Here is an 18,656-nt window from a genome sequence, read left to right as displayed (position 1 = left end):
TTAACAGCTATAACACACTAAAAGAAATCAGGTAAAGTCGACTTAATATTTCTCAATCCATTACACAACTGATTACTTAAAAAAAAGGGAGTCATATAAACTCTTAATATATTATCAATAATGAATCAATATGATTAATTAAACATGAGCTATTCAGAAAAGGTTAACTTTACTTTAAAAACAAATGTCAGACACAGGAGTTGATCTTGTCAATTAGTTTTCATTTAACAAAGGTTACAAAAGGACTCTCCTCATTCAGCACAAACCAAAGAACCTGAACACTTCAAATGTGTTTGTGTTCATAAGAACTAAGATTAAAATACATAAACAAACCCAGACTCTGAAGCTTCTTGGAGAACTGATGGTTGAGGGCGTAGATCATCTTATCAGCAGCAGACATGCGTTGGTTTGGTTTCGCTCCATCACCACCGACTCGTCTGCTGGTCAGAGAATGATGAGTTACAAACACCGCCCTGGTTCGGTCGGTGAGGCCCTCACGTCTGTCCTCCATATTACAGAAGAGGAAAAAAACAAGCATATGCATTTTTGATTTAAGCACATTAAGAACATGCTGCTCCAATAAAATTCACTGTTCTTTATCAAACAATTTAATTCAACACTAGCAGGGTTTTTTGTACAAATCAGCATTTCAATAGAAGCAGGCTTCTTGAACTCTTCCCCCTCTTCTTCTACCTCCTTCATACTTCATCCTCCTTTTTGGAAATATTTACACCACCACCACCACCACCTCCACCTCCAGCAGCAGCTAAACTCCCAGCTGCAGTGAACAGACCTGTTAAGACTCCAAATATTCCTGCAAATGCTGCAATAAGAACTCCTGCTTTTCTTGTTCCGTCTGTTTCTCTGCATTCGTTCTAGTTTTTCAGAAATCCTCTGAAAATCTGCAACAATCCGTCTCATCTTTGATTTATTGTTGTCAAACAGTTCAGTGAATGAATCGAAGTCTGTTTTAAGTTCGTTACATAATTTAGAAAACTTTGGAGGAAAAACAAGTTTCCCCTCCGACATGTAAAAGAGTTGCTGGAAATAACCGAAACACCTGAACACATCACCTGCCAACATACGAGCAGCTTTCATTATTTTACCCAGAACTCAACCTGTTCCTCAGTTAGAAGATTGTTTACGTCGATGGTTCCTCTCTTTGATAGTTATGTCAAGCAATCTGATACAGTCCCATTAAAAAGATTAATGATCCACCACACAAACACGACTCCCCCCAGAGGAGACGATGAAGAAGATGAAGATGAAGACACTATAAACCTGTTTCAGCTGCAGACGAACAAAGTTTCTGTTTTCTGTTTTCTTTGAAGGATTTATCTCATAATAACTCAGATTTATGGATAAATGCTCTAAAACAGGAAGAAGTCTCTTCAAAATAAAATCTGTCAGAACATCAGCATTCATGTATTTAATTTAGATATAAAAATGTTACATTTTAATATTTAATTCATAGTATTCATGAATTTAATTGAGATTTAAAATATCAAATGTAAAATGTTTCATTTTAATTTTCAATAAATATCAAATATTGTAGTTAAACTTAAGCTTCTGGCCGTGCAGTGGACTGATGAGTGGAACAGAGACAACGCTGCCCCCGTGTGGTCAGACTGTGAACTGCAGCCTGCTGAGAGACCGAGGAACATGAACACGTCTGAAACACGACTAAACATCGGTTATTAAAAGAGGTTTATTGTCGTCACGGCAACATAATGCATCAGGTGGGAGGGCAGTGTTAAGGCATCCGAGCGGGAAGGACTGAGCCGAGCTGGTCCTGACCTCTGACCTCCCTGGTCCTGACCTCTGACCTCCCTGGTCCTGACCTCTGACCTCCCTGGTTCGACCTCATCTCAGAGAAACCACCGGACTTCACGGAAGTCGTTGGAGCTGCTCGTCGGAGGCCGAGACGGTCTGAGAACCTCCGTCAGGTCGAAACCAAAGTTACAAAAATACACAACGAGGATCTTCAACCTGATGAAACACACACACACACACACACACACACACACACACACACACTGCTGCTCCTTCCGGTGGGTGGAGCAACATGTTAACCAGCTCTGCATCAAATGTCCCACAATCACCTGTCAATCAGACAGAGGGGGGCGGAGCCAGGACAGTTTTACAATCAATTAATCAGATTTATGGATTATCAGGTTAAAATAACAGGTGTGATGATCTGAGGATCTCTGTCGCTATGACGACATAAAAAACAATAGATAACCAACAAAACAGGCAAGAAAATCACACTGAAACAACTTCTGTTGACATTTCATGTGTTTATTTAGTTTCATGTGTTCATTTATAGTTTCATGTGTTCATTTAGTTTCATGTGTTCATTTAGTTTCATGTGTTCATCTATAGTTTCATGTGTTCATTTAGTTTCATGTGTTCATTTATAGTTTCATGTGTTCATTTAGTTTCATGTGTTCATTTATAGTTTCATGTGTTCATTTAGTTTCATGTGTTCATCTATAGTTTCATGTGTTCATTTAGTTTCATGTGTTCATTTAGTTTCATGTGTTCATTTATAGTTTCATGTGTTCATTTAGTTTCATGTGTTCATCTATAGTTTCATGTGTTCATTTAGTTTCATGTGTTCATCTATAGTTTCATGTGTTCATTTAGTTTCATGTGTTCATTTATAGTTTCATGTGTTCATCTATAGTTTCATGTGTTCATCTATAGTTTCCCCCCCGACACTTATATATATCTATATTTTACAATATGTACATTCTGTCTCAAACATTATTTTATGTGAAATTCACATTCTCAAGCTTCAAATGAAACCACATGTGAATAAGGTGACGAGGTCATCATTTCCATCCCGTCAGTGTCAGCGCTCGGGGTCGGCTCACCTTCTCAGACATCACTCTGTGTTGGTCCATGATCACCTTCATACCGTAGAAATCTCATCTATTACAACACCAACTCCAGTGAACTCTAGATCAGGACCTTGACTGGTTTCTTTCCTCAACAGCCTGTGATGATGAACTTCCTGTAAGGTCTCTGAGTTCCCTCCTCATCCTCTTGAACTCATCAACAACCTTCTCACACTGATCAGCTGACTGGATGATGGACTCTCTCAGCTTCTGGTCCTGTTCAGGGCTCAGATACAAGTTGAAAACACCCATAACGAGCATCATCGCCTCATTTATCACCCCCATCCCCGCTACAGCTAAAACCAAAGCTCCTCGACTCTTCTTCCTCAGTTCAGACACTCGTCTGAGGATCTTCTTCCGCTGCTCCACATCTTTCAGAGTGTTTTCAGCTCCATCAACAGATTCCTCCAACTGTTTACACGTCGTCTGAATTCCTTCCAGTTTCTTCTTCAGTGGTTCAACAAGCTTCATGAAGTCTTTCCCCCATTCTTCTACCTTATTCATACTTCCATTCTCTTTCAGTCTTTTGTATATAATTAGAGCAACAACAACAACACCAGCAGCAACAGCAGCAACAGCAAGTAAACTCAAACCTCCAGTGAACAGAGCTGCTAAGACTCCAAATATTCCTGCAACTCCAAATCCAACTGTTCTGGTTGTGTTTTCAATTCTCTGCATTTTTTGTACTTTTGCAGAAATCCTCTGAAAATCTGCAACAATCCGTCTCATCTCTGGTTCACTGCTGTCAAACAGTTCAGTGAATGAATCGACGTCTGTATTAAGTTCGTCATTAAATTCAGAAAACTCCGGTGGCAGATTGATGCTGGATCTTCTTCTTCTTATTATTATTGGTCCTGAGGCCATCTTGTGGAGTTTCCGTCCAGTCCAGACGTGTCGATGTGTTTTCCTCTGCGGAGCGATGAGCAGACTGATCCACTGTTCGGGGTGAAAGTTTCTCCGTCTGTTGTCCAACACGGACGGAGACCAGAGACACTCTGAGGACAGAAACAGACTCATCAGTGGACCTGTGAGGGGACAGGTGAGTCCTGACCGGCCGACGGAGCCTCGACACAAAAAGAAACTTTAAAAGACTTTGTGTTTCAGGAGAGATGCTGTTTGAATGGGAGTCTATGGAGACGACCCCTAGTGGCCTCAGTGGTACTGCAGTTCAAGGATTTTTTTTTTTTTTTTTTTTTTTTTTTAATATATTTTTTTTATTTCACTCTATTAATCCCCGAGGGGAAATTTCTTCACTACAGCAGGGGGCGCTCTCAGGGGGGAGCTGCTGCAGCAGGCTGCCACTAGCACGGCGCCAGGTAACCTGACCTGAGGTGCATGTTTTTGGATGATGGGAGGAAGCTTGAGAAGCCGGAGAGAACCCACGCAAGCACAAGGAGAACATGCAAACTCCCCACAGAAAGGCCCAGGACCGGATTTGAACCCGGAACCTTTTTGCTGTGAGGCGACAGTGCTAACCACTGCACCACCGTGCTGTCCCCAATTACAATGTTTTCTTTGGTTCTGTTGACTTCTAATTAGAGCCCGAGTACCGAGAATCGGTGTGAAGCCCTGTTGTTTTTCGTAAAAATGTTCTTAGTCGTTCGTCGCCGTTGGACATTAGTCGTTCTTTTTCTGACATAAAGTGATTTGCCTTTTTGGAGGCTTTATCATATTCAAAAACTCATGAAAGTGGAAACACATATGTCTCCTGGCGAAAAATTTCGTATTCTAGTTGAGTCGCGAGTGGGCGTGGCCAAATGGCTCGAGAGCGCCCCCTAAAGAGATGCCCTGGCGGGCACATTTACCTAAATTCACGAAATCTGGTGGACACGTGTATCACACGTAGACGCACAAAAAGTTACATTGCACCGTTACGTCAACTCGACAGGAAGTCCACCATTTTGAATTTAGTCGGCATTTTGGCCGATTCTGACACGTTGTACTTTGTCAAATTAAAACTGCAAGCAGTGATGTACAGGCCCTCGCACTCCGGCGCGCCGCCTCCCCGAAGCCGTCTCCCCGACGTGCAGCTCGCGAGGGACCGCGTATACCCGCTTAAAGTTGCTATTTTTGTCTCGTTTCCTGTCTCCAGCAGGGGGCGCTGGCGAGCCGTGTGGCCACGCCCACTCGCAAAACACATCAGATGTATCGTCTCACTACGTCAGATGTATGTGACACGTTTCGTGAGGTTTCAAGCATCCTTTGACCTTAAACATCAACTTCCTGTGTCACGGCGAGACATCAAACTTTGCCACATCGTCACGGCGACGCCCATTGACAAAGTCGAACGAATGTCTCAATATATCATCAACTACATGTTTAGGTTATTGTGACCCGACTTTAGGTTCATGGGATCAACCAGCTCGACGTAGAATGTGAAAGTATGAAAAGTGTCATTTCCAGTGGCCAACAGGGGGCGCTATGACTATGAGCGAATATTACCCCACAGGGGTCTTCAGGGCGGGGCTGTTATCATACCTGTGATGTTTGGAGAAGGTCGTAGATTCATGGCGAGATGCTCAAAATGGCCGCCTCTCACAGGCACACACATCAATGAAAACAAATTATTTATTTAACTTTTTTGTGCGTCTCGGTGTGATACACGTGTCCACTGGAATTCGTGAATTTAGGTAAATGTGGCCGCCGGGGCATCTCTGTAGGGGGCGCTCTCGAGCCGTTGGCCACGCCCACTCGTGACTCCACGAGAATACGAAAAGTTTCACCGGGAGACAAATGTGTTTCTACTTTCATGAGTTTTAGAAGATGATAAAACCTCCAAAAAGGAAAATCACTTTACGTAACAAGAAAAACATTCTTACGAAAAACAACAGGGCTTTCGCACCGATGCTCGGGCCCGAACTCCTCCGAGGGATTTTGTCCGACCGACTTGAATTTAGTTTCTCTGGATAGAAAACATGTTTGGGATTAAAAGTTGTATAAATAATTCGTTTTCGTCGATGTGTGTGCCCGTGAGAGGCGGCCATTTTGAGGACTCGCCATGAAACTAGGAGTTGCTTTAAATCTTATGTACATGGACCGACCTTCTCCAAACATCACAGGTATGATAACAGCCCCGCCCTGAAGACCCCTGTGGGGTAATATTCGCTCATAGTCATAGCGCCCCCTGGTGGACACTGGAAATGACACTTTTCATACTTTCACATTCTACGTCGAGCTGGTTGATCCCATGAACCTAAAATCGGGTCACAATAACCTAAACATGTAGTTGATGATATATTGGGACATTTGTTCGACTTTGTCAATGGGCGTCGCCGTGACGATGCGGCAAAGTTTGATGTCTCGCCGTGAGACAGGAAGTTGATGTTTAAGGTCAAAGGATGCTTGAAACCTCACGAAACGTGTCACATACGTCCGGCGTAGTGAGACGATACATCTGATGTGTTTTGCAAGTGGGCGTGGCCAAACGGCTCGCTCGCCATGACACAGGAAGTTGATGTTTAAGTAATGAAGTAAAACATTTTGTGAATTAAAAATAGATCGAAGGGAACGTGTTTAAAGGAATGCGTCTTATCTTATCTGATGAATCGGACGAGTTACCACAGACTCCGTCTACGACTGAAAAACACAAAGTACTGCTGAAAATCGGAGTATCCAAACATTTATAAAAAAAAAATTAAAAAACACTCAGAGAGAAACAAATACTTGGAGATGAAAGTAAAAACATCAGAAGTGTCAGTCGGAATATTTAAAATAAAACTCACGGTGTTGCCGGGCGGCTGGAGATGCTGCAGGTGGTGGTGGTGATGATGATGATGATGAGGAGGAGGAGGAGGAGGTGCTGCTGCGACACACACTGATCACACACTGACAAGATGCTGTTAAAAGGGAAATGTGTGTGTGAAACGAGCCTTCCTCTTTCACCTCCTCTTTCACCTCCTCCTTCTCTCAGCTCCCCTCAAAGACACCAGCTGAACTTCATCTCTGTGACTCGTTCACATTCATGAGGTAAAACAGGAAGCGGGCCTGTCGAGAAGGAACTTGGTCTGACAGGCCAGTCACACCCCTGTTGTTTTTCAAGGAATTATTTTTCTCTTTCCTTATTATCCTTACATAAAGTGATTTGCCTTTTTGGAGGCTTTATCATATTCAAAAACTCATGAAAGTGGATAAACATATGTCCCCTGGCGAAAAAAGAAACTTTAAAAGACTTTGTGTTTCAGGAGAGATGCTGTTTGAATGGGAGTCTATGGAGACGACCCCTAGTGGCCTCAGTGGTACTGCAGTTCAAGGATTACAATGTTTTCTTTGGTTCTGTTGACTTCTAGTTAAATGTTGTTGTTCTTAAAAAGCAGAAATGTTGGTGAGAATAACGCAGAGGTTGGAGGAACTACTCAGATCCTTCACTGAAGTAAAAGTACAAAAGTTTGGTACTTTTTCTTTGTACTTTAATGACATTTTACTGGATCATAAGACTGAAGCCTAGCTGAGTCAAATCTTTATCATCTTTATCATGTTTATCATCTGAAGAGGAAATAAAGTGTTCATTAAATGTGGTGGAGTACAAAGTACAAGTTTCCCCTCCGACATGTAAAAGAGTAGAAAGTAAATGATTTACCTTCGACTTGTGGAGCAGAAGGAAAGCAGCAAGTGAAGCAACTCAACTTTTAGTAGCTGATAATTGTTTGACTTCACTCAGTAAATGTGCTGCAGAGTTAAATTGAATAAAAACGTCCTTAAACTTCAGCAGAGTGGTGACGTTTCACTCTGCCGCTCTGAGCCTGCTGGAAATAACCGAAACACCTGAACACATCACCTGCCAACATACGAGCAGCTTTTATTATTTTACCCAGAACTCAACCTGTTCCTCAGTTAGAAGATCGTTTACGTTGATGGTTCCTCTCTTTGATAGTTATGGGGGAACATAACTGCCGGAGGTCATCGACAGCTTTTCTTTTTATTTTGACAATCAAATACTGAAGTATTCGCTCTCAAAAGTCTCCCTCGGACTCAAATCGCTGCTTCTTATCAATTTTCTCGGTTTATGGCATTAAATTACTTGCAAACTTGATTTTTGATTGCAATGCGAGAAATTTGCGATTAAAAGTTTTTTTTGCTACATAATAAAGACACAAAAATACCTTCTTATAAACCAGAATCAGAGAGTCAACAGCGCGTCGCTCTCCGTCTCGTTGTTCACTCTGAAGCTCCAACGTCTCCCTGAAAACTTCTGCACCTGCAACGTTCATGAAATGAAGACGTTTTACATTTGAGTTTAAAAAACACATCAGATGTGAAGTGTTCGGTTCTCACCTGCTGGTCTGCAGAACCTCCGTCTGCTCAGGTCCAACTGCAGCCGTCCTCATCTGAAACACAAACTGTCCGAACTCTAATTCTGCTTCTTCCTTCAACACTTAGGAAACAGTTGTGACACATTTTATTGTCAAGCAATCTGATACAGTCCCATAAAAAAGTTAATGATCCACCACATGAACCAGACTTAGACCAGAGGAGACGATGAAGAAGATGAAGATGAAGACACTATAAACCTGTTTCAGCTGCAGACGAACAAAGCTTCTCTGTTTTCTGTTTTCTTTGAAGGATTTATCTCATAATAACTCAGATTTATGGATAAATGCTCTAAAACAGGAAGAAGTCTCTTCAAAATAAAATCTGTCAGAACATCAGCATTCATGTATTTAATTTATATATAAAAATGTTACATTTTAATATTTAATTCATAGTATTCATGCATTTAATTGAGATTTAAAATATCAAATGTAAAATGTTTCATTTTAATTTTCAATAAATATCAAATATTGTAGTTAAACTTAAGCTTCTGGCCGTGCAGTGGACTGATGAGTGGAACAGAGACAACGCTGCCCCCGTGTGGTCAGACTGTGAACTGCAGCCTGCTGAGAGACCGAGGAACATTAACACGTCTGAAACATGACGAAACATCGGTTATTAAAAGAGGTTTATTGTCGTCACGGCAACATAATGCATCAGGTGAGAGGGCAGTGTTAAGGCATCCGAGCGGGAAGGACCGAGCCGAGCTGGTCCTGACCTCTGACCTCTGACCTCCCTGGTCCTGACCTCATCTCAGAGAAACCAACGGACTTCACGGAAGTCGTTGGAGCTGCTCGTCGGAGGCCGAGACGGTCTGAGAACCTGCAGGTCCAGATCCGGACCAGAGACCGGATACACTTCAGAGATCGGATCCCGTTTCCTCCGAAACAGCTGACTGAAAACCACGAAACATCTGGAAGTCCGACGCGTTCAACATGACTGGAAGGGAAATCCAAACCCACAGAAACACCGGTCCTCCTGCTGAGCCCGGTCCAGGTCCTGACCCAGCTCAGTGCAGGTCCTGGAAAGGTTTGGGGTAGTCGAACATCAGGTAGTCCATGTAGTAGAAGTCGAAGGCCTTCTGCCTCTCGGTGGCGTTCAGCAGAGAGAAGTACTTCTGGGTGATTCTGGAGGAGGTCCGTTCTGCCAGCGGGTTCCTGTCTTTGAACTCGGGGAACGTGAGGTTGGGCGGCGCCGCGACGCTGCGCAGCAGGAAGTCGGCTTCTTGCTGCAGCCGCTCGAACTTGCCGATGAAGGTGTAGCGCAGGAGGCAGGGGTTACACAGCTGGCTGACCGGCTGCCAGTGGATGTCCATCCCCACCGGCCGCCGCACGTCCAGCAGGTACTGGACGAACTCCCTGAAGGTGACGCCGGCGCCGGTGCGCAGCGCGGCGCGCGTGGCGTTGGCGCGGTACCGGGAGATGATGGGGCGTCCGAACACGGGGTGGTAGTACGAGTTCGGACTCTCGAACTTGTCCCGGAACGCCGACACCAGGCGCTCGAAGGGCTCCCGCACGAACAGAACTTTGTTGTAGGAGCGCAGCCGCTCGGCGATGCCGGCGTCGTCGTAGCTCTCCAGCCGCCGCAGGTGGTTGGCGTAATGCGCCGCGTCGTGAGGAATGTCTCTGGTGGAGGTGGCGCTGCCGCCCAGAACCATCAGCACGCGCTTCCAGTTGGAGCAGCCGGCTTTGGGCACCTCGCAGTACAGCAGCCGGGACCTGTCCTCCACGTAGACCCGCGACACCTGCCGCTGGGACACCAGCTGCTCGCCGCCGCCCGCCTGGTATTTGGAGCAGATGTCGGTCAGTAGGCGGCGCCGCGACTCCTGCGTCCTCGCCAGCTGCTGCAGCGTCTCCTCTCCACCTGCGGGGGCGCTGGAGGCTGCAGAGATGCTCTTCAGCAGCTTCCTGTGACGTTTGGTCACCGGTGGCTTCGACAACAGCGAGACGGACGGAGACACGTCCAACTGTCCTGCAGCGATGTCACCAGCTGCATTCTGCAACACACACAGAGTTTAAGTATCTCCATGGAGACGCTCATGGTTTGATGGTTTGTCCTCATCAGCAGGTGAATGCACACACACACACACACACACACACACACACACACACACAGCTGATCAAGGTGAAGATTATTGATCATATTGATCAGATGTGGAAGATGTTGCAGCAGACGATCAGTCCGGCAGGTTGTTGTTACTTGATCTGTTTCTATTGTTTTTATTCTCATTTGATTTACTCCAGATGATCTTTATGTGTCTGAGACTTTTATTGTGAAACTGCTGTAAACTTCCTGTCTGAACATGTTCTCACTGTGTTCATGTTTGTCTGTGTGAGGCTTTTATTGTGAAATTGACTCGACTTGTTCACAATAAAATGATGATGATGATGATGATGATGCAGCAGGTGATGTGATGCTATGAGAGTCCAGCAGGTGTCGCTGTCCTCCAGCTGATCTCACCTTCACTGGCCAACGGGAAGCTGTCAACACCTGGACACCTGAAACACAGCAGACAGATCAGAGGTGACACACCTGGACACACAATCACCTGTCAATCAGACAGAGGGGGGCGGAGCCAAGACAGTTTAACAATAAATTAATCAGATGTATGTTTTTATCATTAAATTAACAGGTGTGATGATCTGAGGATCTCTGTTGCTATGACGACATAAAAAAAAAAAAAAAAAAAAAAAAAACAGGCAAGAAAATCACACTGAAACAACTTTTGTTGACATTTCATGTTTTCATTACAGTTTCCCCGTTGTGTTGTTGTTGTTGTGTTGTTGTGTTGTTGTTGTTGTGTTGTTGTTGAAGCGTCTCGTTGTGCTCCTGACTTCCTGTCTGCCTCAGCGAGTTTAAAAACTGCTACCTTCAGCAGCAGGTCGTCCAGGTGTGTTTACGGCCTGCCGACCCGGTACCGGTGACGCTGCCTCCCGCTCCCACGGGAGTCTAATTAATTACCCAGCCTGCCTCTGTTCTGCCGAGCTCAGCAGCTGCTCAGCCTCAGCTGAGGTGACCCGGGAATGTAGAGCAGTAACGATGGCGAGGACAAAAGCAGTTCCACGCCGCTTCATCACCGTCCAAGGAAGGAAAACTAAATACTGCAGCTGATCATCAATAACTTCACAGAATAATCTGCTGATTATCGTCTCCAATAATCAATCAATCAATCTCTCTGAGACATAAAAAAGTGAAACACGTCTGTAAGAAAAACGGAGTTTATAAATAAAGAAGATCTGAGTGACCTCAGTGTTTCATTGTTGTGATCTTGTTCTCAGTTTCTGATGTCAGAGATCTCTGAATAAATAAAGTGGTGTTGAGGCTGTGAAAGCTTCTTCCAGTCAAATATTCATAAACCACCATCAATAAAAGATGGAGAGGGAGAGGAGGGGGGGGTGAAGAGTTCAGGACGAGATCGGGACCACACCGAGTACTTGAGGTGTTTTATCCTCTGTGACGACACGTCTGCAGGAAGGAGACACAGCGAGGAGAGAGGAAGGATGTAAAGATGAAGACCTGAACCGGAGGATGTGAAGTGATTTGAGGCCTCGGTGTGTCGGAGGTGAGCAGCACGGTTACAGCAGCTTCTACGGTGACCTGCAGCTCTCTGATGGACCACTGCGAGGTCAGAGCAGCACCTCCATGAGCTCATCTGAGGAGGTGCAGCAACATGCTTCCTGTATCATGGACTCTGTGTTCGCTCTCTGTTCGCTCTGTGTTAGCTCTCTGTTAGCTCTGTGTTAGCTCTGTGTTAGCTCTGTGTTAGCTCTGTGTTAGCTCTCTGTTTGCTCTCTGTTAGCTCTGTTAGCTCTGTGTTAGCTCTGTGTTAGCTCTGTGTTAGCTCTCTGTTAGCTCTCTGTTAGCTCTGTGTTAGCTCTCTGTTAGCTCTGTGTTAGCTCTCTGTTAGCTCTCTGTTAGCTCTGTGTTAGCTCTGTGTTAGCTCTGTGTTAGCTCTCTGTTAGCTCTGTGTTAGCTCTGTGTTAGCTCTCTGTTAGCTCTGTGTTAGCTCTCTGTTAGCTCTGTGTTAGCTCTGTGTTAGCTCTCTGTTAGCTCTGTGTTAGCTCTGTGTTAGCTCTCTGTTAGCTCTGTGTTAGCTCTGTGTTAGCTCTGTGTTAGCTCTCTGTTAGCTCTGTGTTAGCTCTCTGTTAGCTCTGTGTTAGCTCTGTGTTAGCTCTGTGTTAGCTCTCTGTTAGCTCTGTGTTAGCTCTCTGTTAGCTCTCTGTTAGCTCTGTGTTAGCTCTCTGTTAGCTCTCTGTTAGCTCTCTGTTAGCTCTGTGTTAGCTCTGTGTTAGCTCTCTGTTAGCTCTCTGTTAGCTCTGTGTTAGCTCTCTGTTAGCTCTCTGTTAGCTCTGTGTTAGCTCTCTGTTAGCTCTCTGTTAGCTCTCTGTTAGCTCTGTGTTAGCTCTGTGTTAGCTCTCTGTTAGCTCTCTGTTAGCTCTCTGTTAGCCGACATACTTCAGCAGCACAAAGAATCCTTCAGATTAGAACTGAATTCCCAGCAGTCAGTCCCACAGTGGCTGAGGTCAGAGGTCAGAGGTCGTGTGATGCTCGAGGCCACACATGCAGCTCGCTGCAGGAGGTGGGAGGAGGCGCCTCAAAGCTCCTCTGTGTCCTGCGGTTCCTTGTGGGTGTCCTCAGACAGCAGCGACTCTGTGATGGTCGCAGAGGAAGAGGAGGAAGAGGATGGCGGCGACCTTACGGTCCCTCTCGTTACCATGACATCAGCACTGAATGAGTCTTAATATTCAGGGGGACATGTGACCCGCCGACGTCCTGTAGACGGGACGCGACCTGCTGCAGAGGAAGATGTCTGCAGAGACTCCGCCTCCTGATTACCTGCTGGCTGCAGCTGGAGGAAGGTCAGAGGTCAGCGGATCTAAACGTCCTGCAGAGACCTCAGACTGAGGGACAGTTTTAATCTCCGCAATCTTCGGGGTCAAATTTTCTAACAAACACTTTTAATATTTAATGTCATGAGCGCTGCCCCCCCCCCCAGCAGCACTGACCTGGGGTCTGCAGCAGGTCGGTCTCGGTGAGGTCCTGCAGGTGGACCAGCAGCAGCAGACATCCGGCTCCCAGCAGCAGCAGCAACCACAGAGAGCACGGAGACCTCATCACCGCACTCAGCAGCCTCCTCCGGTCCCGCAGCCTAAAGTCCACCGGGGTCATCCCGGACCAGCCGAGACCGCACAGTCTGAGGGGACAGACAGGAGGGTGAGACCTGGTTCAGGTCCGAGGGGACAGACAGGAGGGTGAGACCTGGTTCAGGTCCGAGGGGACAGACAGGAGGGTGAGACCTGTGTGTGTGTGTGTGTTTACTGTTCATCTCTCCTGCTGACTGCACACTTCGTGCTCCCATGAGGCCGAGCGGGAACATCTGTTCCTCTGGAGTGCAGTCCAACAGCAGGTGAGACACACACACACACACACACACACACACACACACACACACACACACGAGGCCTCCTGGTTGTTGTGGACTGAAGGAGGAAAAATAAAGCGCAGGAAGCAGCGAGGACATGGCGGCCATGTTGGAAACTAAGAAAGGAGCTGAGGAGGCGTCTCTGCTGTGTTTCTGGAGGATCCCACATTTCTAACAGAGTGAGACTTCTTGTCTCCAGCTGGCCGCCTCACGTCACTGCAGATCGATAGTTTGTAAGTGTCTCGTCTCCGAGTCTTCTGCTGCATAAATCCACGTGCTGTCCCTTTAATGCACCTGAATCAGGCTGTCACATCCCTGAATAAGCAGCGTTTTCAGAACATGGATTCAGAACCTTCTATCTTGGTTCATTTAGTGGAGCGTTCCCTTTTAAAGCAGCAGAACCGTGCGTTAGCCGCTCCGGTCTGCAGTGCATCATGGGAGTTCTGATCACCGTGACGGTGAAGGAAAGTTAAAATCAGACAGATTCTCGGGCGGCTTCTGAACTGTGTTCGCTGTGAGGTGACGATGATGTCATGAGGTCTGTGTGACTGGTATTTATAGAGGAGCCGTGGGAGCGAGGACACGTGTGATCCCGCAGGAGGATCTGGTTTCAGAGTGTCTTTGGTCAGCTGAGACAACAGATGGAGACGATCGACATCCGTCTGCAGCCTCGTCCAAGGAGCTGCAGACAAACAGCTGTGACACACGTGACAAACGCCCTCCATCACACACCAAGTCCACGAACACACCTTCCCCCAGCGTCCTCATCAACACGCCGAGTCAGCTGGAGCCGCCAACAGAAAACTACAGAAAATACTGGAAACTACAGAAAACTACAGAAAATACTGGAAACTACAGAAAACTACAGAAAATACTGGAAACTACAGAAAACTACAGAAAACTACAATAAACTACAGAAAACTACAGGAAACTACTGGAAACAACTGGAAACTACAGAAAACTACTGGAAACTACGGAAAATACTGGAAACTACAGAAAACTACGGAAAATACTGGAAACTACTGGAAACTACAGAAAACTACTGGAAACTACAGGAAACTACTGGAAACTACGGAAAATACTGGAAACTACTGGAAACTACAATAAACTACAGAAAACTACTGGAAACTACAGGAAACTACGGAAAATACTGGAAACTACTGGAAACTACTGGAAACTACAATAAACTACAGGAAACTACTGGAAACTACAGAAAACTACAATAAACTACAGGAAACTACAGAAAACTACAAGATACAACAGGAAATACAATAAATGACAGAAAACTACAGGAAACTACAGAAAACGAGGTCCATCTGAAAATAATCCCTCATTCATTAGAAAAGAAGATTCAAGAAGACCTGTTTTTGGGGGCGTGTCTGTTTGATTGACAGGTCTGTGGTGCAGTCAGGTTACAGCTGTCGGTGGGCGGGACGTAGTATCGTCAGGTTTCCAATCAGATCGGTCAGATCCACCGCTGGCTCCTCCCCCAGCTCGTCCAAATATGGTCACTTCCTGCTCCAAACCGCTCCGAACTAGCAAAGATGGTGACGGACAGAATCTGAACTGGAGGATTCATAACGTTCACAAACCAACGATGACATCACTGATGGTTGATGACCTCACTGATGGATGATGACCTCACTGATGGGTGATGATTGGTTCAGCTGCAGAGAGGAGGGGGAGGAGCCACGACTTCCAACGACTGAAACATGAACCCATCCAGTCAGAACAAACGGATCGATGAGCGGATCCTCTGTGTTGATGCGGCGGGTCCACTTCCTGTCTGGTCCCGGGGGTCTCGTATCCACGGAGCTCTAAATGCAGGCCTTGGCTCGGTTCGGGCGGTCCGGCGGGTCACGCTGAGGGTTTGGGGGAACACGGTCCTCACAAGTACGGCAGGACGCAGCAGCTGTTCTCAGGCTATTTATAGCTGCGAGGAGAGAAATAATTCAGTGTGATCACAGAGCAGCTCATTGAACTGCTCTCTGACAAGAGGAGTCGGAGCAGCAGATGAACCTCCTCCTCCTCCTCCTCCTCCTCCCCCTCTCCTCCTCCCCCTCCTCCTCCCCCCTTCGGGGTGACAGGTGTGATTTCTGATGGAGGATCGGCTCTCTGATCTACTGACAGAAGAGCTGCGTAGATCTTTAAACTCTGAATCCTCAGGAAGAAACACGAGTCTGTCTCCACGTCAACAAACGTCACGGCAACCAGAGACTCTTCACGAACACTCGGTGACTAAAGGAACCAACGGACGAGAGCGTTTCCCACCGACAACAGAACAACTACAAAAGGATAAAGAGTGAAGTCTTTATTGTCAGTGTGGCTCCTCCCCCTCTGACTCACCTGTCCACAGCAGCAGGTGTGACCTCCGTGGAGGCAGAATCACAACAGCTGCTGTTTCCTCTTCCAACAGACGACCTGTAGCAACCAAACCAGCGACCCAATCAGAACCACTTCACCTCCACACAATACCTCCTGAATGTATCCGATAGATTTACACCTACAGCAGGAGGAAGCTATTATAATAATAATAATAATAATAATAATAATAATAATAATAAAGTATTCCAAGAGTCGTCCCTTTCTGACCACTGGTACGTGAACATTTGTGATGTCACCAAGCGTTCCTGAGCCCACGCAGTGATTTCCAACTGGTTCCCTCTCCTCCATCGTGAGCGGGGTGCGTTGTCGTATTTGGAGAACCCTGTTGCCATGGCGCCACAGAGAAGTTGTTTTGCTGTTCTCCGTTTTTTTTTTTTTTTTAAAGACGCAGCGATAGACAGGTAACTGAAAACAACCGACAAAAGAAGGGAAGAATAAGAGGAGCACAGACTAACATACAAGCAGGGAGGGAAGGACAACAAGAGACAGGTGAAACTAAACACGGGGGCGGGGCCAACAGGTGGGGTGAGTCATTTCAAAATCAAAACAAGAAGCACAAAACCAGACTGACCTGAAGACTACAGAAAAGAAGTCAGAACCAGAACAGAACCTCGGAAGGTCCCAGTGGAACTCGGTGTTGACAGTCCGACGCTGGGGGACGAATTCACGGTGACACAAAGAAAACCCACCTGGTGTTTTCTGACCTGAGTGACGTCTTCCGTCTTGCACGATGACGCAACACGTGAACGTCACCGAAGCGTTTCAAGGATCTCTGACGGCCGTTTACAGTTTGAACCCAAAACAAAGGATGTTTCTCGGCTCCAGTTTCAGGTGAACAGAAGAGAACATGAACACCTGAGTGACCCGGACCATCCGAAAGGCCGCTCGGACTCTTTCACGGACCCAGCGGCGGGAAACAGAACAACCTGACCCGGAATGGGTGTCAGGATGTGACTGGTCCTCCATAAAATCCAGCAGAGTTCATAAGAAACCGGCTCAGACCGAACAGACCGAGCCGGGACCGGCGGGACGGGACGGGTCGGGTCGGGTCGGGTCGGGACGGGACCCGCGGGGCGGGACGGGACGGGTCGGGTCGGGTCGGGACGGGTCGGGACGGGACCCGCGGGACGGGACGGGTGCCTCCCCTCCCCCGCCTCCACTCACCTGTGTGCGGCTCAGCATGGACGCAGTCGGCGGGAGTTCTCCGGTTCCGTCGGAAAGTCCGCTCCTCCGGCGCTGCTCCTCCGGCGCTGCTCCTCCGGCGCTGCTCCTCCGGCGCTGCTCCTCCGGCGCTGCTCCTCCGGCGCTGCTCCTCCGGCGCTGCTCCTCCGGCGCTGCTCCTCCGGCGCTGCTCCTCCGGCGCTGCTCCTCCGGCGCTGCTCCTCCGCTCCGGGTCCTCCAGAAAAACACTAACCGGTGCCGGTGCCGGAGGCTCGGGGGCGGGGAGCCGCTGTTTCCCCGGCGGAGGCGGAGCTCAGCGGCGGGAGGGAAAACGCCCAAAGTTGCGGGCAGAGAGCCGAAGTGAGTTGGTGTTGTCCGGGCGAGGCGGCGGACAAAGATGGCGCGTCAAGTTCCGACAGAGGAGCAGGAAGACACCGGATGTTCACACGGCTGACCTTCACAATAAAGGCCCGCAGACCGGACGATAAAAATCAGTTTTATTGACACTGCAGAGTTTAAACACTTTTTATTGATGACCTCCCTTTGAGTCAGTCAATGAAAATTCAATCAATACATTTTAACAACAGATTTTTAAGACAGTTTGAAACATTTTTAACAGCTTAAATATTGTTTTGGGTCAGTGCACAGCCACTTACTTTTTTTTAAAAGAAATGTTATTGATTAAAGATGCTGTGAGCGCATGAAATCAAACTTTATTGATCCCTGAGGAGAAATTCTCATGTTAGAAAAACACGTGCGAAAATCAGAGAATCAAATAAAAAACAGAATGAAGATTAAATAAACATAAAAATATATACATATTTTTTTTTAAAGCAGAGAGTTGACATTAAAGTGATGATGAAAATGATTTCAAAAGAAACTAAAAACAGTTGTGAGTGCCCTTCATAATCATCTGGTGACCATTCGAGGGGCCCGACCCTGATGTTGGGAACCACCGCTCTCAATATAAATAAGTTGAAGCAGCTGCTGCAGCTTCGACCTGTGAGGGTCAACAGCCTGATGATGATGATGATGATGATGTGTTTACAGCCTGTCCTCTGTCGCCCCCTGCTGGTGCAGCAGGATGAAGCAGGTAGAGATGATGGATGGATGGTTGATATTTGGTGCAGCAGGTGGAGGACCAGCATGCACTGGGGCAGGTCACTGGTTTTAAACCAGGAGCAGCAGGAAGCAGGAACAGCTTCAATCTTTGTTTGTTGGTGTAAAGAAAATATAGAAAAACAGTATAAACTGTTTAAACTACATCTCCCATGGTGCATCTGTGGCCCTTTAGTTTAACATTGACCTGAGGTCATGTTTCCTCACAGAGCCAAAGCTTTTATTCTGAAGTCTGCTCACACCTTTTATTTTGGAGGGTTTCTAGAACTGAAAAGTTCAGAATGTTTTTATTTGTTTGTTTTTTTCAAAATAAAATCTAATAAACTGCAGCGAGCTGCAATCACAGTGTCAGAGAGACGAAA

General features: G+C 46.6%; 1 protein-coding gene and 1 long non-coding RNA gene across 6 annotated transcripts; both read right to left on the bottom strand.

The window, feature by feature from the left end:
• Positions 1–2,299: 2,299 nt before the first annotated feature.
• On the bottom strand, positions 2,300–8,522 carry LOC138212407 (uncharacterized). Of its 2 annotated transcripts, XR_011179444.1 has the most exons (4): positions 8,172–8,522; positions 8,000–8,094; positions 6,623–6,736; positions 2,300–3,895 (listed from the first exon to the last, which is right to left on the bottom strand). It is a non-coding gene; the product is annotated as an uncharacterized lncRNA (long non-coding RNA). The 2 variants fall into 2 exon arrangements; XR_011179443.1 differs by lacking the exons at positions 8,000–8,094; positions 8,172–8,522 and adding an exon at positions 7,477–7,578 and having other exon boundaries at positions 2,301–3,895.
• A 147-nt stretch (positions 8,523–8,669) lies between these two features.
• Positions 8,670–17,588, bottom strand: LOC138212406 (carbohydrate sulfotransferase 8-like). 4 transcript variants are annotated; one of them, XM_069172765.1, is made up of 4 exons: positions 16,586–16,772; positions 13,214–13,401; positions 10,668–10,705; positions 8,670–10,203 (listed from the first exon to the last, which is right to left on the bottom strand). In XM_069172765.1, the coding sequence occupies exons 2-4, from the start codon at positions 13,374–13,376 to the stop codon at positions 9,217–9,219; spliced, it is 1,188 nt and encodes a 395-aa protein (XP_069028866.1). In that variant the 5' UTR covers positions 13,377–13,401; positions 16,586–16,772; the 3' UTR covers positions 8,670–9,216. The 4 variants fall into 4 exon arrangements, with proteins under 4 accessions (XP_069028866.1, XP_069028867.1, XP_069028868.1 ...); XM_069172766.1 differs by lacking the exon at positions 16,586–16,772 and adding an exon at positions 15,976–16,063 and having other exon boundaries at positions 8,671–10,203; XM_069172767.1 differs by lacking the exon at positions 16,586–16,772 and adding an exon at positions 14,991–15,072 and having other exon boundaries at positions 8,671–10,203.
• Between the last annotated feature and the right edge of the window lie 1,068 nt (positions 17,589–18,656).

The sequence above is a fragment of the Embiotoca jacksoni genome, unplaced genomic scaffold, assembly GCF_022577435.1.
Source record: "Embiotoca jacksoni isolate LCO1_2020_lvr unplaced genomic scaffold, fEmbJac1.0.p SCAF_55, whole genome shotgun sequence".
Taxonomy (NCBI): domain Eukaryota; kingdom Metazoa; phylum Chordata; class Actinopteri; family Embiotocidae; genus Embiotoca; species Embiotoca jacksoni.
Note: the sequence above shows the minus strand (reverse complement) of the source record. Positions and strands in the feature narration are given on the sequence as shown.